Source organism: Lichenostomus cassidix, chromosome 2 (genome assembly GCF_008360975.1).
Source record: "Lichenostomus cassidix isolate B80296 chromosome 2, HeHo_3.0, whole genome shotgun sequence".
NCBI lineage: Eukaryota > Metazoa > Chordata > Aves > Passeriformes > Meliphagidae > Lichenostomus > Lichenostomus cassidix.
The window spans coordinates 117307686-117335238 of record NC_139482.1 but is presented as its reverse complement, the minus strand read 5'-3'; the positions used below and the strand labels follow the sequence as shown (position 1 = coordinate 117335238).

Genomic DNA, 27553 nt, shown 5'->3' with positions numbered 1-27553 from the left:
GTGCAAGGTCTGAATACAACAGAATGGGAGAAAAAGATAATGCTAATTTAGTTAAAATCTGTAGAGCTAAGTGAGCAGGACCATCTTGAGTGCCAGCACCTCTGTGTGTCTATTGAGTGCTGATCTTAGATATCATGAAGTTTGGAGCTGAATCTACATGCACACACCTCTAAAGTTCAGGTTCTGGCTGGACCAAAGCACTCACCATTGTACCCTGGTAACGTTTTTCCCCCTTAGGCTTTATTTTTATTTTTTCCATTTAACTTTTTAAAATTTTATTTTATTTTTAAATTAAACTCTGAGAGGCAATTTGGGAGATGTGAGTTTTTATGTCTAATGGCTGTGGACAGAATATTTTCAGGCAGAGTTTGGGGGTTTTTTTGTGGTTTTTTGTGGTTTTTTTTTTTTTTTTTTTGCAAAGTGTGTGATGGCAGGATAAAAGTGATCATATTGTAGCATAATGCTTATGGACCACTGTTTTTCTTCTGTGCATAATGCCAGAACAAAAAGTCTTTTTGGCTCTTTACTGAACATGAATGAAGCTATTGGCTATTGATTTACTTAAGCAATATGACAGCTGCAAAGCAGGCGGAACATAGATCTTGGAGGGAAGAAAGATCTTCAGACACCTCAATGGCTTTACTTTATAGTGGTGACCTTCATTTGCTGGGTTAGTAGTCAGACTTGTCCCCTTCTCTGGATGCCTTGCTGTGACTTCATACCCAGCAGCAGTCTGGCATGATGCTAGTTGAACTACTGAAAACTGAGCAGCCCATGGGCCATCAGGAGCTGAGTGTTAACTGTATGCCTGTTCTGCCTGAGTTTTGAACCTTACTTCTCCCTGGCTTCTATTAAGTCGTTGTTGAAGTTTTCAGCTAAGTGGCTGCGATGCAATTCTGTGACTTTATAAATACATGGTATATCACAGCAGTTTTTCTACCCTATTTTTAGGCACTTGGATTAGCTGGAGTAGATTTTTATTTTGTTGAAGTCTGCTTTTACTGAGCCTCTAAATGTCTTGCAGAACAGCAATTTGCAAGCTTGTTAATACCATCACTCTCCTGAGCGAAATGCAAGCACCTATGAGTCAGAAGATGATGGTGCCAGCCAGGTTAGCTGGTGACAGAGGGAGAGAGGTGAAAATGGAACCTGTGTCTGGGTAAAGCAGCATTTACCTCTGCACACCTCGGTGGTTGCCTTTCTTTATTCTCCATTAGAGGATACCCAGAAAAGAAGGTCAGGGCTTTCCCACCCTCTGGGAAGAGCATCCAGCACCCTTCCACATCTCTGAAGGGTTTCTCTGAGGGGTGATGCCACAGAGGAAGGCAGAATGGGCTGAGTCCTTCTGCTCCATGGGGTCTCTGGAAAGGGACTGCATGGCTGTTTCCACCTCCTTACCCACAGGGAGGACTGACATGGGCAAAACAGGTGCTGGGGTGGTGACAACCAGACTGTAGCTGTTTTGCACAGTTGTGACAACTCCTCTGTCACACTGTCTCATTTCTTTAGGTGGTGAAGGTCAGGGAAGGAGGGGCATTACCTGAGGCACTGCACAGTCACTGAACATCTCTGCTTTCCACATGGGCACCCTGTGTCTGGTGAGGGCCTTGTGCCTGGCTCCACAACAGCCACACAGCCAGAGTGCATTGGTCAGGTGTCAGCTGAACTGGGTGCAACAGTCACGAAATACAGGTCCCCTTGCCAAACCCCAGGCTGGGTGATAGCAACCTCCATTCCCAGCCTTGCCTGCTGCACAACAGCTTTGCACAAACCTTTGCTGCATGTGGCTGGTGCACTGAGGCACAGGAGCAAGCGTGTCAGCCGCTGGGAATTTCCATGTCAAAGGGTTTGTCCGTGGAAGTAATTTATTTGAGGCTTATTTCTTATCCTTTTTTTACCACCCTAGAATATTTGTGTCTCTTCAGCTAATGGGATGACCCAATTCCAGTACATTGTTGTCAGCTAAATAACTTGGTGTTTCTAAAGTAAATTACTTGAAAAAAAATTATTTGCCAAGCTTGAATTTTTATATATTACAGTTGAGATTAAACAAATAGACATGGTAAGAGTCTGAATGTTGATGAACACAATTTATGAGTGTTTATTATAGATAAGTAATGTGAAATCACATCTGGACTATTTTGTCCAGTTCTGGGGCCCTGCAACATAAAGATTTGAATGTGCTGGACCAAGTCCAGATCTTCATCAAGATGGACTCTTCATCAAGAGTCCATCTTGATAAAGATGCTCAGAGGGCTGGAGCACCTCTCCTATGGAGACTGAGAGAGTTGGGGCTGCTCAGCCTGGAGAAGCAAAGGCTCCTGGGAGACCTTAGAGCAGCATTTCAGTAGCTAAAGTGAGCTCCAGGAGAGCTGGAGAAGGACTTTCAACAAGGACATGTGGAGATAGGACAATGGGGAATGGCTTTGAAGTGAAATAGGGTAGGTTTAGATTAGATATTAGGAAGAAATTCTTCCCTGTGGGGGTAGTGAGGCATTCAACAGGGTGCCCTGAGAGGCTGTGGATGCCCCATCCCCGCAAGTGTTCAAAATCATGCTGGTTTTGAGCAACCTGGTCTAGTGGAAGGTGTCCTTGACCCTGACAGGGGCTTGGAACTAGATGGTCTTAAAGGTCTTCACTGCCAGAGTGGGCAGTAATTTCCAAAGTTTTTGCTATGTGTACAGTGGTCTTTGTTACTTGGGCAACAGCTTTGATGAGCAGACTGTTGTTTCCTGAGCCCCACCTTCACTTGCAATGGCACATCACAGGCACAGTGTCTGGTTTCACAGTGTCAGCTCCTGGTGTGCCCCGGGCTCACTTCACCCAAAAGTGCCTCGTCAGACACAGGAGTGAAGAACTCCGCATGCTGCAGGGGCCTTTGCATGTCTCTTCTGCTTTATGGTCCAGTGAAGCCCATCCTTCCCCAAAAAGGGAGCATCAGACAAATAGATTGTGTTCTACCTCTTGCTGTTTCACTGCTATGCAAAACATGATGGCTCAGTAGGAAAATATCAGTCTAAAATAAAGCAGAGTCAAATGCTAGGCAGGTGATTCTGCAGGACAGGAGGTCTGATGTGGTGAGACACCTGGCTGGGACTGGGGGCTGCCAGCAAGAGTCTGCACTGGTCTGCCACCTTTGGGCCAGCTCTGAGGCCCTGTACTGTTCCACAGGCCTTATTAATTAAAGGCTGTTAAATATGATGTCTCTCCCAACCTGATGGCTAAGAAGAGGCATACCATTCACATGTGCTTCCATTTCATCCCAAACTGTCCCCCTTTGAACTCAACTCAACTCAACTTCTGGGCCTTCATCAAACTGAATAAAATATTCAACTCCTTTTTTTCCTTCTAAACACTTCAGTTTTTATCATACTGATCTATGTGGCCATATATCTAAATAAGAGTTCTGACACTTCAAAAGAGTTTTGAATACCACATAGTTTAGGGTTAGCGTTGAGAGAGTCAAAGAGCCTACATCTCCAGGAACACTGGGGCTGGAAAAAGCATGCCAAGGTGATCCCAGCAGGGCCTTAACATTGCTGCTCCTACATCTTTCTGATCTGGACCACCTGATTTATTCCAAGGATTTCACACAGGATTCCTCCTTGTACCTATCAGGCTTGGCAGGAGTGCCCACTCACGAGACAGGCGATTTGGCCACAAGCTTGGCGGAAGGGAATCTTGAAAAACTAATGGATGGCCTCCCCAGGGGCAAATTAGAAGAGGTGGTATTAGAATGGCTGGACAAAATGTCCGAGAATCCAAATGCAGAGAAGTGTAATATGAGCCTGAGAGCCACCCCTTTATTGACCTAGGCAGGGAAGAAAGTCTGCTAAACACGCCAAAACAGGGAAAATAAAAGCTTTGCTCCCTTTAGGTGCACAGGTGAGATGAGGCTCAATTACTGTTGGAACAGCTCACTGATGATGGACATAGAGATCTCTACTGATGGTAGCTGCTGGCCCCAAAAACCAATTACTAACATTTTTAGTGGATGCTGGGGCTCAGATATCAGCCCTGGCTAAGCAAGATATCCCATCCAAACAGCCCTTGCTCGTAATGAACACGCTGGGCTGTCACGACCAGTGAACACCACTGCACTTAGTCTAATGTTACTGGGAGAAGCAGCTAGCATAACTGTTACCGTGGCAACAGGGGACTTCCCTAAAGCTTAGTGGGACCGGATGTTTTGAAGGGGAGGACTTGACATGACAATCTGGGGTGGCAGTGGTCCTTTGGAACCACCAACCACCAAATTAGACTGTTGCACATGGTCCCACATCTTCCCCGTTCAAAACTAGTAAGTGTCAAACCCTCTCCACTGCCCTTGGGGACCTGGGAGGGAATTTCCCCAGTTCTAGAGGACTCGGAAAAATGGGAAATTATTATCCCCACTCACTCAGCTTTCAGTTCTCTGGTATGACCAGTGCGAAAACAAAAGGCAAGTGGAGATTAACCATAGACTATCACTGCCTCAGTGCTGACATAGACCCCTTAACTGCAGCTGTACCAAACATTGCTGAGCTCACAGCCACCAGCCAGGAACAGGCACACAGGGTCATGGCCACAGTTGGTATTAAAGACATGTTTTTTATGATGCCATTGCAGCAAGGGATTGAGATCAGTTTGTCTTTATGTGGGGTGGGGCAACAGTATTCCTCTACTGGGCTTCCTCAGGGGTACAAGCATTCACTCACCTCAGCCCACCATGCTCTGGCAAAAGAATTAGAAAAGATAACAGTATAAGAGGGGGTGAAAGTTTACCAGTGCATTGATAATATACTCATGGGAGGTAATCATAAGGAGGAGGTTGGGACTACCCAGAATAACATCATTACTCACCTTGAAGGTTTAGGGTTGAGCTGCTCACTCGTGAATCATCTATGGAGTTAATGCTGAGATTTAAAAAACCTCACACAGATAATTGTGTCTATTTTACATTGTAGAGATTCTAAGCAGGGGTCTCATCTGAGAAACCTGACTTGTTTCAATTTTGTGTGTGCAAGTTCCGATATTGCAGCTTTTCTGACTGGGTAACTTACAGATGTAAAATTATTCCACTGATGTCAATGTTTGAGTTTAAATATTTTCTGTATAAAGTGCGTGGTATTCACTCAAACAGTGATGTGTCTGTGATTGACTCTTCCAGCAACCCTGCCTGCTACAGGACATGTAAAGTGAGAGCAAAAGGGGAAGAAAGGCAGGCATGGCATATCTGAAGGGTTTTTTCATGCATCAGTAGGAATTATTTTATGTATTATCCTAGCCTAAATTCACTACAGTTTATGTAAATAAAGTGGTATGCAAAGTAATGATGCATATTTTAGTGAGTAGCTCTATCACAAAGATGGTTTTGAAACGGTGAAGAGAAATTAGAAACCCTTTTTGGGGGGGAAATGAACTATAAATGACTGTAAGTGGGACAGACTATCATCATGCAGTCTCTTTCTGTCAGGTCAGTGCCCTAGTCAGTCTCTAGTTCTAGGGAACACCAAATTACAAATTAACATGAAACATGTCTGAAAAATGCATCTTCTCACAGATGTTATAAATTATGGCAACAGGCTTGTGTCTGGTAGTGCCAGAGGTGATGCTTTTGGCTGCACAGCTAACAACCTCTGTCTTTGGTGGAAAAATGGTACAGTTAATTTATTTTTGTAATCCCTATTTCACATTTTTCTGACAGTGTGCTGGAGTCAACCCCACATAGCTTTCTGTACAGTTTCACCTGGAAAATATATTGCATGTCCACATCCTCTTCCATACTCATGCTGGTATTTTTAATGCATGGCTAAAGAGTGGATATTCACAGAGGATTTCCCAGCAGAAGCCAAGTCCTGGAAAAAAAATCTGTGCCAGGTCCTGTGGTGTGGACACTCAGCGAAAGGACATTCTCTGGCTGCTCATACTGAACACAGATGGTATCTGTAATGGAAGGGCCAGAAGCATTTCGCTGGAGCTGTGTGAGTGTGGGGAGTACTGCAGGCAGGGAACAAATCATCCTCTAATGGAGAGCTTTGAAGTCTGGGTTGGTGGACCATGCCAACACCACATGTCTTCTTTCCTTGTGTCCTGAAGTCTTTCCACTTGCAGTCCTGAGTCAACTCCCCTAGGCTGGGCTCCCATGGCCCTGTGCCATCCACCTCAGGCTGGGCCATGGCTCAGCAGGGCGCCTCCAAAGACAGCGCTGTGTTTGAGGCAAGTTCAGTGACTTTGTTGTCAACTTGTGGGATAAAGACTGGGAGCAATTGGTTTTATTCTCTACCAGAGCCTTAACTACCTTTGAGGAGTCTCTGTGTTGGCACTCTAATTTGATGGAAGGAGGTGACGGAAATGCCGTGTCTGGAATGTGCTTGAGGTCAGGTGTGTAAAGGTGTATCTGATGTCTAACTGCTGGTGGTGCCAGCGCTTTTCTCTGCATATCTGATGACAAACAATGGTTCTACCACCTGTACAGTACTGGAGCTGCTCACAAACACACTTTCAGGCTGTGGAGAACAAAGATCGTGTTCTTTGCTACCAGGTGTTAACATTTTTCAGTACCATACACCCTCCTTTACTTTCCACTAAATGCTTCCCAAAAGCTCTTAAGTCGCTGTATGTTACCACATGCTACTTGTTTATTTTGCTGAGTTGGTTTTTTTTTTTTTTTAAGAATAGAACATACTTTTTAAACAATAAAATAAATATCTACTACAATAAAAAAATCTCCACATCAGTTCCTGGAATACAAGGAAATTAAATATGTTTCTTGTAAATATCTCCTTTTCTCATAGATCCAAATTATAAATTAAATAAATAAGAAAAACATAAATACACATGTCAAGATACAGCAATTATTAAGAAGAAATATTAATCATCTCCACCTCCATCCTCATACTGTTTAGAGCTATTAATTTACAAATTAAATACTACTACTACAATGCAACTTTCTCAACAGACAAAACTTTTGCTGCCCTGGACTATGTTTTGGTGCTTTATGGGCCATGTTAGCTACAAGGGCAGGTACCACAAATGCTCACTCTCTTAATTACACCTAATTCAGCAAATGGACTTTTCCCACTGTCTGTCCATCATCCTTATTTTTGCTTTGTTTAGGAAATGAGACCAAGAAAGGGAACCAGTGACTGCTGTTCTCCCTATTCCTTGAATGTATGTATTGCTATGCAAGGGAGTAGTCCCACTGAATTTACCAGGTTTACCTGTACGTGTAAAAACACATATGTGGGTTCCTGGCAGGATTTCTATGGGCTGAGGAGGGGGCTGAAGTGTGGCTGGTGATATTTGTGAAAGGTGTTTCAGGAAGCTCTTGGCCATGGCTCCAGCTTGGTTCAGTCACAGAGAACATGCTGTTGGCAGGGTCAGGAGGCTCAGACTATTGCACAGGGTCAGTGTGCCAGGCTCTAATTTAAAGGTGGTGTGGATCCCTGTGAGAAGCCTGCTCTGGTGTTGTTCAGGTGTGCAGCCTTCAAATTGTGTTCTCCTTCTTTCCCAGGAGTGAGAAATAATAGCAGGAGAGCAGATCATCCCTGTGTCAGGCTGCTAGGCCAGAGAAGCTTTTGGTAATGAGGGGAGAGATTTCCAGGTGCGAAATTGTCCTCTGACTAGTTGAGCACCTCTGAAGGAGGAGCCTGTGACTGAAGCAGTGATGGACAGCTGAACAGGAGGGCTGAGAGAGGTATTTCATGAAGGTGTAGTATCTCTCTCTCCTTGGCAGACTCTGGACTGACTTGGCTCTAGCAGTATTAAAAGCCATAGTACCTTCTAAAGTACCTACCATTTCCATCATGTCCATCATGTCCAGCACTAGATACGTTTTCCCTGCTGCCCTCCTTGGAGCCATCAGGGACATATGCTCTGGAAAGCTATGTCTGCTCCATTTGTTTTCCCACCCCATGAACTTTGGTTGCTAGGCTGTCAAGCTGCAAGCATTTCCTGTGTGCTGCTCCACCCCTCTCAGCCCAAAGCCAGAAGACCTGGCTGCCTCTCCTTCCCAGCCAGGTGGTACCTTGGCACTCCTGAGCTGGTGACCCCTGGCCAGGGCCAGCTGTCCCTCACTACCATGGCACTGTCTGTGATGGCATCTCAGCGCATTTCACTGCACTGGCTGCAGGCAAACAAGTTTTAGATGGGAGCTCCTTCCCTCTGCTGCTGTCACAGAGTAAGGCCTTTTTGTTAAATTTACGCTTTGGTGCACTGGCAGTTAGATTAGAGGTCATCATTACTATGAACAACAGGAGATACGCCTCCTCCAACTTTAAATAAAAAATTCTCTATTTAGGGAAATCAGTGTCTATAATAACTGGGAGAGCACTCACAGAAGACAAGTACTGCTCATGACTATAATATTGTCCGTAACAGTGGCAAGAACTTTTTTTGTAAAACTGTTTTGTTCTTTTTTGAGAGGAAAACTGAAGGGGACCTGACCAGCAATTTCTAAATTGGAAAAAAAAATTAAAAGCAAATTCCATTAAATCCATTCATGGTCTCTTACATGCAAATATCTTATACTTAGTCACCTAGCTGCACCATTGACATATTTTCCTTCTTCCTAGTATTTTGTGCACTTAATGTTATATCCTCTACCACATGGCTAGAGGGTAAATTGCTGACTACCACTTCACTTATAAGCAGGTTCTATGGCAGAAAGTATCTCTTGAGGTTATCCAGTTGCTCATAGTTTGATCTGACAGGACCCCTTAAAACACTAATCACTTATCACATAGCAAAGTTTGGTACATATGTTTGTAAACTTGTTCAGTTCTCCCCCATTGTTTCAGAATTTTTGCCTCTTATACTCCTGCCTCAAAACATCAAAACTGAAGGAAAAAAGAGGTTTAGCATGTGTAATTCAGCCAAGCATATCACAGGATGTGGTTTTTACCTCATTATTTGAGGGGGGAAGGACAACAAGCAGAAGTGTGCAACAAGTAGGTCCCTGGAATTTAATGGCACTCTGTAATCAATCTGTTGCCTTGCAGGAATACACAAACTTCTTGGTAGGCTTTTCTTGTTGCAAGTCCGAGTTTGTTTGGACAGGACATAGAAAATGGTGAATGGGTCGGCAGTATTCTCAGCATCATTAAGTCAAGATGTAAATCTAGTGGGATAGCTGGGACTTCAGTGTAATGCAACAAGGAAAGGCCATTGAGTTGCATCATGTTCACCATTTTTACCTTAGTTAGCCTTTCTCTCTCTCTTCTGAGGCAATGGCATCAAGTAACAAAAAGGATATAGTTTTCCTGGATGAGCAGTGCTGTGTCTGTTCCCTCATTGATCCTAAAGCACCTTGTCCTGCTAAAGGACCTTCTGCCTTTCCAAGTGATGCTGAGCCTTATCAGTCTGCCTCAAAGGCACTGTTTGTAGCCCCCAGGTACTCTGACTTCTTCTTGTGCTTCATCCACATCTTCCTCAGGAGGCTGGGTGTCCCGCACAGGTTGCCTCCTGTCAGTGGCAGGGAAGCTTCTGCTCCTGGTGGCAGGGCCAGGTCATACTCTGCTGTCTTCCTCCAGCGCTGCCTATGGCTAACAAATAAAGCACAGATGTGTACAGAGTGCTTCTCCCTGGCCCTTCTTCCCTGCTCACAGCCACCAGCCACTCAGAGCCAAGAGCTGCCTGGCTGAAAAGATGTGTCCATGCCTGGCCCATCCCAGGGGCTGGCAGGTCTGGAATGAGCTCTGGGGATCTGGATGCTGCTGCTGCCACTGCTCAGCTTGGGCTCCTTTTTCCCTTGCTATCAGAGGGGACACTCACACAAGGGGATGGGCTACAAGTGGGGCCACTCTAAGTGCATCCTCTCTAGCAAGGAGCAGGTGGATTGCCCAAGGAGAGAGCTGGGCCCTTCCACCAAAGTCCCAGGGACCATGTGGCTGTGCTCAGGAGTGGTGAGCTCCACTGGCTGAGGGGAACTTACACCTCTGTGTACCGAGTGTGAGGACACTGTGACAATGAACTAGGTACTGTCCCTCAGGTGACAATGGTGGCATCTCAAATCCCACCTGGATCCATGTCTGGGTTAACTGCCTGCTGATGAGTACATTTGTACTATGGTCAAGCTGTTCTTTAATTAGATTTAAATACATAATTTAAAAAAATTAATTACATTTTCTAATTACATTTTAGGGCAAATATTATAGACTTAGGGGGAAAATACTTATATTTTGAATTAATATGATTTTTTTCTAATTCTAAAGTAGAGCTGTAATGGGCACTGAGGTAGCTGTATAAATAGCCATGGCTGATAATAAAATCAGCATCTCCTTTACCAATCTCTCCCTGCATTTGGAAAACAAGAGGCATGGCTGGTGGGTGGGAAAGGACTTACTCTTCCGTAGAAGTGCGGTCACGCGTGGGCGAGCCTGTGACAGCCACAGCTTTCACTGTGATGTGGGCAACTGGAGATGGAGGAATCTGAGGGAGGATAAAGCACATCATTAGGAAATGCCACTGGTGAGCAGGGACACCGGTTCATCTGAGGAAAGAGGCTGTTTCAAGAAAACCAATAAATACTGTAAATCTCTTAACAAGAGAAAGCAGGTTAAGGATTTGCCTGCCCAACTCTCACCCACACAATTACCAGCTGCTCACGTGAATGTTCTCACTGAGCTCAGCACAAGACTTGTATGAGAGAGTTACACCTCCCATCTAAGAAGGGAGGCTTGAAGAACTTTTTATTCCCTAGTTTTTATGTTTAGCTTCCCGAGGCAGTGAGGTTTTTTGCAGACTGAGCAGCCTGCCTTTTGCAGCTCTCCACCTCTACAGCTGCCTGGGAAGCAGATGTCTCAGCCATCACAGTTCCTTGAGCATTCAGAACTGTTTCCCTGTTTTGTTGGGTGCTGCTCTGTGGTGTGGGGGGCCCTGGTTAGGCTCCTTTTCTGCCATGGCCCCACAAGTGCCTAATCATCCACTTCCTCCTCGTCTTATTTGACTGTAAGTTGCCTGCCAGAACTGAGTCACATTTTCCCATAAACAAGTCACTGAGAATAGCATGTCTTCCAAGTCAGTAAGCTAAATTGTGAGCTGCCCAGAAATAGAAAAAAATCTCAAAAATTGTGAGGTGATCTCATTATTTCAGGCAATAAGCACACTTATTAATTTTACTGGCAATCCTGAAAAAATTGTTTGTATTATTGTCTCTACCATAACTGGTCTTAAGCTTTCTAGGGCTATTTCTCCGAGCAGTAATCTGAGACTGGATACATTTAAGTGTGTTTTTCAAGTATCTTAAGACTTAGAGATGTTTGAAATCACCTTGGCAAGCATCCTTTGAAATTTTGCTGTGTTAATTACTGGTAGGTTCAATTAGTTTCATTACACTGAATAACATTAGTTTTAACCATCCTTAAGTTCTGTACTGTCATTTTCCTTAAGTGTAGCCCAGCTAGTATACATACATAGCAAGTATGCTGCAGCCATCCAAAAGAGCCTTTGAAGTCATAGAGTTTTGTAGTGTGGTCTGGTGTTGGCCAGAAACTATTCAAAATAATTTTTTCTCATTGAAAAATTAGTTTTTATTAAGTGTAGATTTGAAAATGTGAAGGGGGAGGATTGTAAGACCAGGAAGGGAGGGAGAACATTTTAGTAAAGGTGAGTAATTTTAACCAGAACATTTTTTCTGTCCATTAGAGCACACATTTTGGGGGTTTGTATGATGATTTTCCCATCAATTCTTTATTGAGGTTTCTGATTCTTGAGATTATCATGTCAGGTTGGCATTCTGGAGAATACAAATTATTTGATGCTTTTTCCACTGGCAAAATTATTTTTTCCCAATTTATGAAATTCCCTGAGAGACAAGAAGCTGATTCCTCCCAGCTCTTGTAGGTGGCTGAGCATCCAGAACAGGATGACATGCTGTTACCGTGCGATATGCTGACAGGTACAAGGTTTTAAGATGCATTGTTAGTTGGTCTTGCTCTATCTGCTTACCAAAGATTTTCTATCCAACAGATGATTATAGGAATTGGATGACTCTCGTTCAGTAATTCCCACTGCAAAGCATAAGAAATATGATATTATCTGCAATTATCTCATTGGCATAACTTGTATCAAAAATCTCCTTTCATGCAGTAAAACCCAGATATGGACAGAGCCCAGATACAGCTTATAGTCCCACCAGACTTGATTATAGCCAAAGCATAGAGTTTCCTTCACTATGATCATCTATTGTGATGTCAAAATAAGTGATTGTGGAATTGCTTAAGTCATTCTGGAAAGTCTCTCGATTGCTTGCTCCTGGGCTTTTCCAATGAGATGATGAACTGCCCTTAGCAGACCAAGCTAAGTGGGAGCCCTTTCCCCTCTGTAAACACTCACAGGCAAAGAGCCCAAATGCTGCTCCTCAGCCCCTACTGCATGTTTGTCCTGCCTAGGAGATCATCCTCTCCTTTCTGGATTTCCCTGGAAAGTTATTTCAACCTGGGCAGAGATGTGTGCTATGTCTACCCTGTCACAAGGAAGGATTTCCACCTTTCTGCCTGTGGCTGAGTGACATCTCTCTCTGCTGTCCTCAACTCTGAAGGTTACCCTTTACTTTCAAGTAATTGCTCATCTGATAACTTATCCATGGATAAATGGTCACTGACATTCCTGCTCACTGTGCCAAGCAAAACAATGGGTGAGGGATGCCAGATTTTTTCATGAAGCCAAATCCTCCTATTTGGCTGTGGGAATGTGGACCTCTCTCCCTCTGTGACCAGTGGAATACAAATAATGACAGCAAATATGGAAATAGCCAGGGTGCTGCTTATAGTGCTGTCTCCAGCCTGACTTAGGAATCAGAACTGTCTTCTCCTTCTGGGGGCAATAGTTGTCTATGACAAATATCTTAACCAGCTTCTTGCTTCTCACTTCCCTTTCCACCCCCCTCCAGTAATTCCATTAGGTACCTTACTGTATCCCTCACGTCAAAGTTAATGCAATTACCTCCTCTCATCTTGCATATTAGGTACTAACAGTATTCAGCAAGTGGATCCAGGCATCAGTGTTTCAGCCAATGCCCATTTTTTTTTGTTTGATTTGGTTTTGTTTTCTCTTGCATTGTCTGATTCTTCCCTTCAACACATCCCTCTTCTTATTAGATATAGAAAATGTTCTTGCAAGCTTTTAGCAAAATATCTAAGTGAAAGAAAGTCCTCATGGCTTCAGGTTTGTAGTTGCTCCCCTCAGGACAGTGGTGGCTGCATGTGGTGTGAATTCCATTTCCAGAAGTGCCTTCTCACATGCTGGAACGGATTGTCCTTCTGCTTTGCTATTTGCGCAGTATTTCTGATGCCAGCAATAAACATGTTGATGGCCTCATCTGTGTTCTTTTGTTTGTTTGTTTTTTGTTCCAATTTAAACTTACTTTCTAAGTTCTGCCTACTCACTTCCCTTTCTCCCCCTATGAGACCTGTTCCCCCCTTTTCTACTCTTCTTTTTAGATTCCTACAGCTCTTCTCTTGTTTGCACCTATCTGTCATCCTTTACCTCTCATCTCCCCTAGCAGCAGAGACCAGCAGTCCCTCCTTTCTCCCTCCCTGGCTCTCTGCCACCCTTTACCCTGCAGCCAGTCCCAGCCACTCCTGCTCTCCCCACTCCAGTCCTGAAGCTCCAGTTCTTTGTTCAGCCACATCTTGGCTCTGGTCCTGATTTGAGATCATTCCTTATGGTCCCAGGCTCAGTTTCTTCCTTCCCAGTTTCCTAGACCCTGCTCTTGTCTGGTCTGTATTCCTAATGGGATGGCTTATGTGCAGTGTGGTTGCAGACCAGCAATGTGAGGAACATCCACCTTCATGGACCTGCTTTAGAGATTTAGCACCTTTTAACACCTAAATGTCTAATTTCTTTTGAAAAAGCCTGCCAGGTGGGATTTCTTTAAAGTCATATGACTTGACTACATCTGGGTGATTTTTCAAAGGAGAGCAAAAGATGTGTTTTTGATTAAAAGGCCATCCCATGTTAAACTGCACAGCCCCATTCCAGTTTCAATCTTCCAAACACAATACACCAATGTTGAAGGAGCTGAATGACCATTCTGTTTATGTTTACTCATCTCCTTGGTTTTATATTGGCAAGCTCTATTTTTCCTCCACGGTTTCTCACAAATATGCTGAACAAGTTTTGGTTGGAAAAAAAATCAGGTCTGTGGCTGACATCCAGAATTTGAAATTTCATCCCAAATGATTATGTTCTGTCTAATTCTAAGCAGCTGAAGAGGGATCTTATATAATAAGATGACTACGGCAAACTCAGTAATTTACAGTTTATCATCTCTAAAATGTTGTCAGGGTGTGTTTATGACTCTGAATAAAGTGAGTTTATGACTCTGAATAAATTGAGCAATGCCACGGTCATTATCTCATTAATTCCACTGGATATTTTAAGCATGGAATTCTCCTCCAGGTACATAACAAAGTGCCCGCTTCGCTGCAAACTGCAAGACTGCCATGTCTAAAAATGTTCCAAAGCCACGGAGGAACGAAGCCCTTTCCCTGGACTCACCGTGCTGGGCAGAGCCCTTGGCAGGGCAGGCTCCTCGCTGCCCACCCTGCAGGCAGCCCACGCCCCGCGCATCCTCCTCGCCCCTCGCCTCGTACAGCACCTGCAGCAGGTCGCCCTGGTGGGGCCGGCGGTCCGAAATGGCCACGACCTGCAGGGGAGAGGAAAACCATCCCGTTACACCCAGCCCTGGGCGTTAGGTGGGCTGCTGAGGTCGTGGGGGAGCTGAAAGGCTGCTTGTTCTTTCCACTGTTTTACTGCCATCCAAAGGGGGTTTTGTTAGGAAGGGACTGTGAGGTTTGTGGGATTTTGTTTGGGTCCAGCTTCTGTGTGTGAGGTGTATAGAACTATGGGGAAATCCTGCCGGGTCTTTCTGGGACCCAGCTACTTAGTTGTACCTTTCTGTATTCTCCTCAGGAGACTGAAACATGCTCCTTTCCAAGTTCTACTGAATAGGATACACCTCTGAGACAGCTCAGATTTAACCTCTTATTGCATCACATCTTGGGCAGTCAGTCAAACTTATGCAATGTGCATTGCAAATGCAGTTTCCTCATGGTCTCTCCTGTCTTTTGGACTTACTTACATTTTGTACCTGGTAAATGACTACGGAGAATATGAGGCACTGAGGAATTGTGCTCCTAGAGATTAATTTTCACAAACATTATCTCACATAAATAAAACTCACTGACAGCTGCAACTTTGAGCATCAGCTCCCCTTGTATCTCCAACAGTCCCTGAAAACAAATGTGAACAAAATCAAGTTCTTTTCTAATCAGTTGTGCCTAAGCCATGGCACTCACAGGCAGCTGAGGAGGCCAGAGCTAATGTGAATTTGAAAAAACAGGGATGCACCTCCAGGAAGTGGATTCATCAGGACTGTTATCCAGGATGATCTGGAAAGAGTTTTCTCAAGAAGATCAAAGTTCCAACAGCAGGGAAAGAGTGTGTCATACTTTGTTGGTTTTTTTTATTCTTCCCTAAAGACTTGCTGCTGTCACACAGAGAACCACTTAAACAGGGTAAAGATCCAAACCAGCAAGGAAACAAGACACATGGCAACTCTTCAGGCTGCTTCCTATTAGACTTACTTACGTTGGAAGATCATGAGAAAAGCAGTTCATTACCTCTAACTGATGACTGGTAGCTGCTGTCTCCATGTTTTAGATATAAATATAGTTATTTTGTCTCAAGACTGAGACCAACAACTGACCAGCCCACTACTGACATAGAGAAATCCTTAATTCTATCTATTGCTCTGCCTTCTAACACACACTCAGGATGAAATTCAAGCAGGTCCCCTCATGCCAAATTGTCCATTTCCTCTAATTAAGCTTTAATTCAGTTTTCCATTAATGTGCAATATTCTGTGTATGTGATTTTTTACACAGACATAAAAACACATGCAAACCCATGTTTACCAAAACAGGAAAGAAGAAAAATCCCAACCTGCCCACTTTTAACTCTTTTGTCTCAGTGTACCCTCAGGAGTCTGGAGAAGGCCACAGGACTTAAATCCTACTGACTAGTAGGATGAGGAGTAAAAACTGCCCAACTACAGGCAAAAATTCTCCTGGAAAAGGCATATAAGGCAACCAAAGCCTAATCCAAGTCTGAATGTGGGTTTTCTCCTATTTCTGTGGATTTCAACACACAGCCTAACACAGTCTGTGTGCTGTAAGCTACTTAAGGTCATGCCCAGTGTTAAGTTACAGTTAAAGGGACAACTGATGTCGTTGAAGACAAGCACATGCTGAAGGAGGCTGCAGCTGCTTCCCAGCTCCACTGATCACAAACCTGGAGCTGCCAACAGAGCTGAGCTTCAGCATTGCTCTGATGTTTCAGAAATGAGGGTGATGCTGGTTGTGAGAGGCCTCCTGTTGCTGCTGAAGCTGTTGGCATTGGCTCCCTCCCAGCTGCCCTGTGCATCCCTGTGCAGCAGCTCCTTGCAGGCTCCTGTGTCCACACATACCCTGACCACACAAACCTTGCAAGCTGCTTATCAGGGCATCACCCCCTTCACCACAGGGACACCAGGGGAGACACCTGTCTTCAGCACTAATATGATGAGACTGTGGCTGGCAGGGGTCTCTAATGACAGTCCTTGGAGTCTGCCTCAAGTGAACTGAGCTCTTCCAGCTTTCAAGGAATGCCACAAAGCTCAGCTTTTCCCAGCATCTCTGGAAAAATGCCCAATGCTCTTGGTCACACCCAGTCTTTGCTGGTGTGTGATTGAAAATGAAATCAACCCTCTGCTACTGAGACACATGAGGTCACTTACTTTGCATTGTCATGGAAAGAGCATTTTTGGTAAGTAGGATGCTGGCTGCACCTCTAATCCTGAAAGTGGCTTATTCGATCAGTGTAAGCCACCATGGACTTGAAACTTAACATTCTACCTACGTGTTGCACAGGATGAAATATGGTTTGGGGAAAAGAAGCAGGATTTTTGTCTTGATTAATAGCAAGGATTATTCAGGCACATTGTCTGTGGTTTTGAGATTCCTTGTTACACGTGATGTTTGTAATGCCAAAATGCCTTCAAGCAGCAGAATCTGTATAAATAAGTTACAGTGCCATTTTCCATTACAGCTGGAGACAACAGAGCAATCTCTATAACATATCTTCAGTGAACATCTTTGCAGCATTTGGTTGTAGCACACTTTGGAGTTCCTTATCTCCTAATTCAAGATTTCACTGTGACTTTGGCTACCTCACCCATTACTGTAATATGTAAAGACTTATCTAGGTCAGGAAACTAAACCTGCTGGAGCTCAGTTTTGATCTAGAGTGGAGCTGACATTTCTCTAGGGTACCTAGGGTAAGGCAGAAGGATCAGCTGGGAGTCACTTTTCTTTTCTAGACATACCAGGGAATTTAAATCTGTGCAAATGGCAGAGTCAGCCAAACTATGCAGAATTAGCAAACTGCTCTCTAAAAACCTACTTACTTTAGAACCTGTAAATCCTTTGACTGGTTCAGTGTGTTTGCAGGACATCGACTCTGAAATCAGAGCTCAGCAAATTCTCTGTTTATGGACTTTGCCATGCACATGAGAGCACTGAGGCCTGGCATACCCACTGTTGGAATTAGCTGTATTAAGAGGGAAGGGGCACAGAGAACACAGGATGGTTGCAGAGAGGCTGTTCCAACCATCCTGATCCTGGACTTAAAGTTCTTCTGCCAACCAACAACCACCCAGAAAAGGTGAAATTAAATATCTGGCTTTAGATAAAACTTTGAAAGTTAGAGTCTGAACAACAAAGTGCTTGTTAGTGGAGAAAATTCCAGATTTGTAAAGTTAAGTTCTTTTTGATGGCCTAATGCTGAGCTAATTTTTAATGTGGCAGCTCTAGCATACACAGGGGTATTTTCTACTTTCTTGCAAAGTAGCCAGGTACTGGTGTCCAGACAGTTCTACTCAAGGGTTTTTGGGGCTAGAAGAAGGGAAGAGAATGGAAGGATTACTATCACCAGAAATAACTCTTAATAGGGCAATAGGAACTGCAAATACACATATTGGTGAAACACACAGCTAAAAAAAGAGGCGCTTCCCCCTTTCTGTCACCCTTCCACAGTCATTATCATGCTTTTGGGATGGCTTCTTGAATGTGGTGGAAGTTACCTCCCACAGTCAGTAATTTGAATGTTAAATCACTTAATGCTACACTGCTTGAGTATTTCTGCTGCAGAAAAAAAAGGTCTGGCAGATGTCCACATTGGTTGCTATTTTTGTCCTTGCTGAGGATTAAAGTTGTGCATCCAGTGCAATCACCAGAGCAGAAGATTTTATGTTAGCTGAGGCATTTTTACAACTCTGACTGCAGGTGCAGATGTAAAAGTGAAAAATAAATAATCATTCTGTGACTTTTCTGTGGGTCTAGAAATTGGCAATCACAGCTTCCTCACAGGCACGTCTATTCCAGTATGTACAATTTATTTCAATGCTTTCTTATGAGCCATAAGCAGCTGCATCCCACTGAAGAAGGGGAATGTCTAAGAGTTGACTGAGTTCACTTTGGTTTGAGAGCCATCCTTGTTTTTGTAGCTGGAGCTGCAGACCATTCCTCAGGCTCGGTGCTTCCACTGCTAATATGATGCTGCCTTCATCATGACTAAGAGCCAATCCAAGGACATCTTTAATTGGGGTCAGGAAAGCCCCAAAGGAAAAAAACCAATCCTCTTAAAATACAGCAACAAAATAGGGACTTTCTTATCTAATTTTCTTAGGCCTTTATGAGTACAGTACTGCCACAGCAGCTGATCCAATCCAAATTAAATATTAGATGCTTCCATTTAGTAGAAACAACTATCTAGTGAGATTTGGAACATGATAACAGACATAGAATTGCCCTTGATTTTGATGAAAGCCAGCTGAAAATTTTCAGCTGAATAGTTCTATGAGAAATTTTGTCAAAAAAAAAACCCAACAAAAACTGAGCATTCTGTTTCATCAAGTCAGAATAGTTCACTTTCAGTCTGGACTTTTCTGCTGTTTTTATATTGCATGGAAAACAAAATATACCAAAGGTTAAATATATAAAAGTGGGGTATCTCAAAATGGCTTATTTTGAAGTAACACTCCAGCAGTCTGACTCCTCCTCATTTGAAATGAAGAGTAATTTTGAGATCTCAGCCTGAGCTATGGGACAAAACCAACAAGACTGTCACAATTTGGGAAAACATATACATGCATAGTTCCTACCCAAAAAATGACAGACATGTGACTGACTCTTTCTGGGGACCACTTCAGGTGTCCTGTGATGTACTGGGATCCTCTGATCTGCTTCAATAACAAAAAGAGGAGATGGGAGTCACTGTGGTGAGGTTTTTTTTTGCAGTTCACAGATTAAGTGTGGTAAGCAGGAGGACCTACAGTTCTGTGGGGATGGGGAGATCAGGGAATCAGGAATACAAAGAAAAAGCTCTCTAAAAATGAGCATGGATCTGGGAAGTGGGAAAGGGCATGGAAAAAGGAAAGGCCATGGAGCAAAATGCTTCAACAAAGTGCTAGAGAAGAGATAGGTCTGTGATGAGAAGAAATGTTTTGGCAGAAGAATCTCGAACTTGTAAGAAGTACTTTGATACGGCAGAGAGAAAGAGACTGCCATTCCTGCAAATCAGCTAAAAGGATTGTGGGAGGAGCTGTGAATGGGTCAAGTAGATTTAAGGAGGGAAAACTGTCTCTGAAGACAAGAAACCTCACACCCATGTGTGACAGCACCTGAACCTGCAGATTTTTACTCAGAGCATGAAAAACGTTCAGTTATTTTAATTAGAATTTGTTAATTCTAATTTGGGGCGTACCTTGCCTGCAGGGAGTGGGTAAAGCTCCTGCTGTGCCCTCTGCACAGGGGCTGAGGAAAGGGCAGGCAAGCACTGCTGGGACCAAGGAAATCATCCTCCTTGGGTCTCTCAGTGCCATCCTTTAGGGTCAAAGTTACAGTCCATTGCTTCCTGTTTTTCTCCCAAATTCCCTAGGATGCTGGCTACTTGATTAACATGTATATGTATTGATATGATTTGTTTACTTTTCGTTCCTGCATGTCTCTCTGGAATTATTGTGAAGGCTCTATGGATAAGAATTAAGTTTATGATTCCCGCAAATGGCCCATGTTGATAAGCCACTATGTTCAATTTGACTAGCTCTGCATGGCAAGACTGTATTTTTTTTTCAAAGCACTTCTATAAATAAACTGCAGCTTTACAGAAACTCCCCTTTCTGTTTCCCACCCCACTCCCTTCATCAGACACTAATACACCTCTTTACCCTGAAAGATCTGTGTCCCATTTATCCACAGCACTTTCAAAGGTAAGCGTAGGTAACTAGAATTAAAAAAAAAAAAAAACAAAAAGGAGAAGAAAGGAGTGGAAAAGGAGCTTTTTCTTACACTCTTTGTTAGGATGTGCTGCGTAGATTTGGCTCGTCTCCGGGCAGGACTACATGCTGCGAAAAGAAGAACAAGAACATGGTCAGGAGCCCATGGAGGTGGACAAGTGCCTCTAAAAGTCTTCTGTAAGAGTACACTGGGGGCATGGTGGGGAGAGGGGGAAGAAGAAAGGGTGTAAGGAGGATTCCAGCTGAAACAATCCAAAAGGAAGTCCTTTTTGAGGCCATGTCAGAGACCATGCTCTAGCTATACAATGCAGACATCCGTGAGCATGGGGCAACAGCATATCCCAAGTTTCTGCACCTCTCCCATAGGCTTCCCAGAGGAACACTCCTTTCTCAGTTTTGATCCAGCCTCCCACCTGCCAGTATTTCAGTAGGAGGTGAGTAGTGTCTACATTAACTTGGAGACTCCTATGATTTTATGTAGTTACAGACTTTATCAATAAGCTCAAACTCCCTCATAACTTCATTTCACTTTTACTGCATGATGTCCAAAGCACAGCATTTGCACTAAGCCTAATATTTTCTTTTTCAATCCTCAAAATGACTCATTTGGTTCTTTAGCTTGGGACATTTTGGCTAAAGCCTATTTCTCAATTTTATTTCCTAGACCCATGAAGACACCAAAAACATAAAACCACTAGCCAACAGACACACAGGATGCCAGGTCCCTAAGCCAAATTTTTGTCTGGATTGAAGCGATTGATTTTGGGTGATGGTTTTATTGGACTAAGTGAAGGCTCTTTAAACTCTTGTTGTTGGAGTTAGACTTGAAACTGGCCTGAAACACCCTGTGATACTCCCAGCACTCCCTCTCATTATATCTTCCTCTGCCTTGTGTTCAGGCTACAGGAGCTACAGGATTTAGCAGCCAGTGACAGAAAGAGGCCTGCAGAAAGCTGCCAAATGTGGAGAATTAACTCCAATTCTAAAGGCTGACCCTGAGGGCAAGGCACGTGAATGGGGGTTTCCTATTCAGACTCTGTGTGTAATTCAAAGGCTTTGAAGAGCCAGGAAGGTTTGCTACAGGATGATGGGTGACTCCTGCTCTCCAGGTGAGCTTTCCTTTACGTGTTTGGCATACATTTAACTCCAGGAGTTGGAGTGCTTATCGCTGCTATGCATTACAGTTGGCAGAGTTTTGGAGCTGTGGAAGCTGCTGGAGGTCATCCAAGGCTGCTCGTTGCTGCAGCCAAACTCCTCTCCTCAGATGGCAGGAATAACAAGTGACTGGGCTTTCCAGGGCTCTGGTACAAGGCGAGCTGGCACTGAGACCAAAGTCACTCTTCCTAGACAGCTCATGCACGTCTAACAGCCACCCCTCCACATCCCAGTGAGGATACAAGTACTGAGCATTAGGACCCCACTGGAATGAAAATTTTGGCCTGTGCTGTGCCTGTAGTGAGACAGGACAGGAACATGGGAGGGTTCCTGTGAGCAGCTCATTGCAGCACAGGGCACTTCCATGCTGAACTCGTCACAAGTAAGTTATCTGCCTGCCTAGTGTGTGCTAAGCTGTCAGTATGATTACAGTCTGTTCTGCACGGTGTGATATCCTCAGGGATCCTTACTGTCTTCTCCTGCAGGACACATTTTATATTTTAAACCATGGTGACTGTGGGATGAAAGCCAGACAAACATAAGGATGGTGATTTGGTTTTTTTTTAACCTAGGATTATGCTGTAAATTGTTTTTGAAGCTGCTTCCATCACCTTTACTTTTGGAGTTTCATTGTGTGAGGACTAAACTAATTGCTCACTAGGAAAACACTCAAGTGCAGAAAAGTTTAGCGATGCAAGGAATTATCTACTTGTCTCTGATATTTTAGGTATTTTACCAGAGAGTGTAAGGAGTACAGTTTATAGAGATTTCTACCAGAAGCAAGTGCTGTTGTGCTTTTATAGCTGCTACCCAGGCTGGTGCACAATGAACAACACATAATTATGCCTAGCACTAATAAATTTGTATACTTTCAGAGTACATATGCTCCACAGTCCAACTCAGTGCCTGGTGTCCACCAGAGAGTGGCAAAAGGCTTACAGGGGCTGAAGAAAGGCAAGGCATGAAAGGGAAGTCACAGCACCAGCAAACATGCAATTACTTGAATAGGCATTGAAAGAAGGGTGAATCACAGAGGTAGCCAGAAGTGACCCACTTGTGTGGGAATACAATGGCAGCAGTGCAAACAGTGGGGCTGCAAGGCTGTCCCTGCAAACACGAATTTCTGCAGAGAGTTGGAGAAGGAAGAATGAATCCTTGCAGATAATGTATGTGGATTTGCCTGCAAAAGGAGGTTTGTATGTGCAGCTCGGCTTTCAGGCAACAAATACAATTACAGTGATGGTTCACTTTGTCATTTCCACTTATATTCCAAAATTAAGCAGCTGAGAGCTCATGCTCACAGCTTCAAGTAAAGATCTGATCTGGCCCCACAATTTGTTTTCCCTGCTTTCCCCTGCTTTCTTGTTGCTGAAATATGCCGCCATTGAGTTTAAACTAATTTGTTCAATCAAATGCAGGCTGGGCTTTGTCCGGTTCTTACTCTTCATTAGAAGCAATTAATGTTAATCATGCATTCATTTCCAGGGCATGGCTTTGGAAATGTTCCATTTATTGAGCCAGCAGACTTAAATTCAACATTCATGCACTTCACCCACTTCTAACTGCTCGCAGAACTTCATTCTCTTTTCTATTACACAGAATAACCACACAGTTGCAAGCTGTCACTTTAGCAGTTACCTCATAGGTATAGCAACACCGATTCCAGATCTCCCAATTTTGCCAGAGCAAAGATTTTATAGAGCCACAATATCGAAGCACCTGCACGGATTAGCTTGAGAAAGCAGCAGTGAGTGCTGGGCTGCAGGCAGAGCACGGCACGGCAGAACGGATGAGCTGCTCACTTCAAACATTTCCCCCTTGCTAAACATCCCATCCCTCTAAAAGACAACACCGTAGCAGTTGTTAGATTTTATGTACTCACATTTAGATGAAATCACGGTGAAAACTTCTAAATTTTCATCGCTGCAGCTGTAAATCTGGTGCATTTTCCACGTCTCCCTACTGACTGCCTTTCAGCTTCATGCAACCGCTCTGAACTTCTGGTAAATAGGTTTCACTAATCCAATCTGGCTCTGTGATCATTGTCCAGATCTACAAAGGACAGACTGATGCTGTGATCTCATCTCATTCCATATTCTTCATTGCAACATTTTCTGCTCCCATCTGCCTTTCTATGAATAATATTAACACAAAGATTTAATTTAGCTGTTACTTAAGCCTCTGCTCAGATAGGAGCATTTTATTTTACATCTCCTTTAGCAGTGTGGAGAATCCTCTGCAATAAATAGCTAATAATTAAAGTCTAATCTATAGGCAAACAAATGTTTACAGAAGTACTGTAAGGATTTTTAAAAGTAAGTGTGCACTTTAACACATTTGCCATAAAAATCTGGTCTCCTTACATATAATGATGATATGATTCTAGGTATATTAAGAAAAGCATTTTGTGCTTTACCTTTTCATTTCACAAACACTGGAATCCTGGGCATTTCAAAGTAAAATTTCAAAAGCAGATGTCTAAGAAAGGGCACATCAAGTAGATGTGCATAAGTCTCCATGTCCCCTACATTTCTGTGGTTGCAAAGGGAGGCAAAGTGGTTCAGTCATAAATGGGTTTGATGGTTCCTGATAAATGGGTTCCTGATTTGATGGCTCTGAGGCCTAATCCCATATTTATGCATTTCAATAAAGGGTCTTCTTGCCAAAGCTTTTAATTTATTAATACTCCCATCAGAAATTGTTCTTTTCCACCTCTATGAATATCAGCCCCCTCAACTTCTGGTGACTTAATGCTGCCATGGACACCCAAGACAGAAAATTTTGGCTTGCAGGCTCCAGCAACTGATGTAGTTGGAGCACTTTCAAGTGTGAATAATGATATTAAATTATATCAGTCTAATGAATAGCCTTCATTGCTACCACGTGTGTGTCTAATTAACACAAAAACAAGTGCTGTCTTCTCCTATAGATGTCTGCCACCAACAGTCCCAGATGGAAAGTGCTGGTGAACATGGGTTGCCTCTGTCATATTGATGAATGTTTCTTGTTTGAAATAATAAATATTGGTCAAATAGACATCCCGAGCCTGGAAGCATTTTGGTCGAGTGGAAGGTGTCACTGTTTCAAGACAGCAGTGAGTGAAGAGAAGCTGTTGTCACTTGTCACCTCCCAGGGCAGGCTCCTGCTGTCCAGGGGCAGCAGAGCCTTTGCTGGGCCGGGGGCATTGTCCCAGGAAACCGTGCCGTGCTGGAAGCAGGCAGTGGGATGGCAATATAATCAACCAAAAGTTCAATTAGTTTTTGATTTATTGCGCCACATGTTCTGCTTGTATGACTGATGTCATTAACATCAGGCTGGGCTGGTGCATTCATCTGTCCCTGCCCGGCTGCCTCTGAAGGCTCACACACTCAACAGATGGGGAGCTGCACGGGTGCGAAGGCAATTGTTTACCCCCCTATTGTCCCTGTGTCAAGCAATCAACCCAAATCCATTACCCACCGAGAAAAAGATCAGCGCACCGTCCATTCAGCACTGAATGGGGCAGAGGCGGTTATGCAGGAGGCTTTAAAAGCTTTCAAAAGGATAAAAAAAAAATAATGAAGACCAACACTGAATAGTCGATTAGGGAAAAAAAAGCTATAACAAATCTAACCCACCCTTTATTTCACCTTCAGAGATGCAGAGTCCTATGAGAAGAGGGGCACTTTTGGATCTAAGTCATTGTTTTCCTAATTCTAGGTACGACCTATGGATATTTTTAAATCATATATAGGCTTAACATTAGAACAAGTATTGGGTGCTTCATCCTTTGAGGGCTGGTGGGATGTGGAAACTGAAGTGAGACTCTAGAGCTGGTTACCAGCTGGCAGTCACTGCATTACAAGGCAGGTAGGCTTTGGACACATCTCCACAAGGCACAGGACACTCTGGGGATCAATCACTGTACAGAGAGCTGATGAAAGGCACTCACATCACTTCCAGACAGAAAAATAGGGCTCAGGAGGACAAATATAATGTAACTCATCTGGAATCCTCATCTGGGAATGAATTCTCCCCTCTTGATGAAAGGGAGTTTGCTTCTCCATTTTGTCCAGATCTCACAGAGTAGTTGAGCACTATGAATGCTCTGAGTTTTACACAAAATCTTAGCATGGCTTCAAGAGAAGGACTGCCATATTGGGCCACTTTTTTCTAATTGTCTGGGAGATATTTTGGGTAAATCTCCAATGTTGGGTTTAGCTACGAAATGGTGTAATTATACCTGCCAAGGAAGTGTACTACAAAGCTTGACTGCATGCTACCTGATGAAGAAAAGTAGGCAGTAATTTTAGACTTGGAGGAGAAACTTTCCGCAATGTCTAACCTAGGAACTTGCAGAGCCACATCAGACAATCTCACATGGTATCTCCCTCCAGCTCCCTTCTCACCTAACAAGAGTCCAATCTGTGGTGGGAGCAGAAAACCAAACAGTTTTTGATGTTAAAATCTTATTTTTTGTTCCCCAAACCACATAAAACATCTAGAAACCAGGCTCAAATTTTTTGCTCTCTGCTAAAGTGAGGAATAAGCTATTAACTTAATTAACATGCAGCCATGAGAATACCCAAAGAAGTTTTTGCACTGGGGTGTATCTTTGACCAAAGACTCCCAAGTGGGATCCAAGTTCCTCCCTGTGGGCTGTGATATAGCAGCTTACCAAATACCCACTCTCAGTGTCGATAGCAAAGGATCAAAACCTTTCCTGGTGCCAGAACAAGGTTATCAAAGGTGAATGGGGACAACCAGGATGGGAAGGATGAGGAGAACTCAGGACATGAGAATAGACATATGGTATCTGACAAAACACGCATCTAAACTTATCTGCAGGTCTGGGATGAGGAAGGTATTAGATTCTTGAGAATGTGGGTAGAAAAGAAGGAAAGGTGAAAGAGAAGAGATGTTTGTTGAAGCTGAAAGAAAATAACTGCAGCAGAAGGCTCAGAAAACCTTGTGAAAATAGCAGAAAATCATATAAACTGGAGAAATGTCCCTCCGGGGAGCTGACAAGGGTGTTTTTTCCAAAGCCTGAATCTGTTAGGACATACTTGGAAGAAACTAGTGTAGATGCTTGTCCTGTTTACCAAGTATAGCAGAGCTGGTAAACTTAAGAGGAATCAAATAAAAAAAAATATGGTTACAAAAACTGTAATTAAAACTTTGAGTGATTTAAGATAAACGTCAGAAACCTCTAGCCCTTATTTATCCTGGCCTCTGTGAACAAATGAATCCTTTTTCAGGGCAGCATTCTTTCAGTGAAGTTGGTGGGAAGCAAACTGGTACTCTCATCATATCCAAGATGTATTGCTAAGGGATTCCCTGGCCCACAGAGGACAGAGCTCTTCCCAAGGCAGGCCACTGGCTTCTCCCTGGATCTTGTACCTTGTTGCATAAGAGGCAAATCTAATCTTTACTGAGCCACTTGAGCCTATTTCTTACTGTTAGCTGGGCTATATGATAAGGATAAACCCCAGGTATTTTTGGAATAGGATTGTGAAACAGAGGGATGTGCAGATAACCATTTAAAAATAAGATGGGATAAAACTGCACATGCATACTGCAGGCATCTACTCTAAACCACTTCTGCATGATGCAATGCCAGCAGCACTTTTTGTGGAAGGAAAATTGCTTTGTTTCAGTTCAGGGCCACAGAATTGCAACTGCAAATAACTGGAAAGGAAAACCAACCAAAAAAGCAAACTATAAAGTGAGTTTCTCATACATAATCTGTTATTTTTCTCTGAATGAAAGGAATAGAGACACAGATACACTATCAGTAACTTCAACTCACACTCATAGCAGACAGCAACACCAGTGCAAAATTGAAGTAGCACCACACAGTTTAAAGGTCTGTGAATTAGTGAAGAATTTTCAAAAGTAACATTTAAATTTGCATCTGTCTAAAAGCTGCTGCAACAGACTTTTTCCTGAATGGGAATAAGATTGAGGCTTTCAAAAAACATTTTGAACTTTAAATTCACAAGAGGGAACCAAGAGAGAAAGATGCAAGAGCTGTACAGTTTGAAAAGTTGAGTGTGCAGGCTTCTCTGCTAATTGGGAAAGCAAACACCAGCCAGATCTGGA

At 43.4% G+C, this 27553-nt stretch overlaps 1 protein-coding gene across 1 annotated transcript; it reads right to left on the bottom strand.

The window, feature by feature from the left end:
• Nucleotides 1–6666: 6666 nt before the first annotated feature.
• Nucleotides 6667–23556, bottom strand: VXN (vexin). Its single transcript, XM_085052949.1, has 6 exons — nucleotides 23355–23556; nucleotides 20370–20425; nucleotides 14482–14629; nucleotides 11929–11990; nucleotides 10325–10410; nucleotides 6667–9524 (listed from the first exon to the last, which is right to left on the bottom strand). The coding sequence occupies exons 1-6, from the start codon at nucleotides 23416–23418 to the stop codon at nucleotides 9338–9340; spliced, it is 603 nt and encodes a 200-aa protein (XP_084909075.1). The 5' UTR covers nucleotides 23419–23556; the 3' UTR covers nucleotides 6667–9337.
• Nucleotides 23557–27553: the final 3997 nt, after the last annotated feature.

Bases quoted from the DNA above. Each gene is read 5' to 3' on its own strand.
- VXN (XM_085052949.1), bottom strand. From the start codon at position 23,418: ATGCACCAGATTTACAGCTGCAGCGATGAAAATTTAGAAGTTTTCACC. The intron at 10,411-11,928 runs GTAAGCAGATAG...ATCCTCCCTCAG, and splicing joins TGTTGGATAGAAAATCTTTG to ATTCCTCCATCTCCAGTTGC. The intron at 9,525-10,324 runs GTAAGTCCTTTC...TTTATTTGTTAG, and splicing joins GACCGCACTTCTACGGAAGA to CCATAGGCAGCGCTGGAGGA.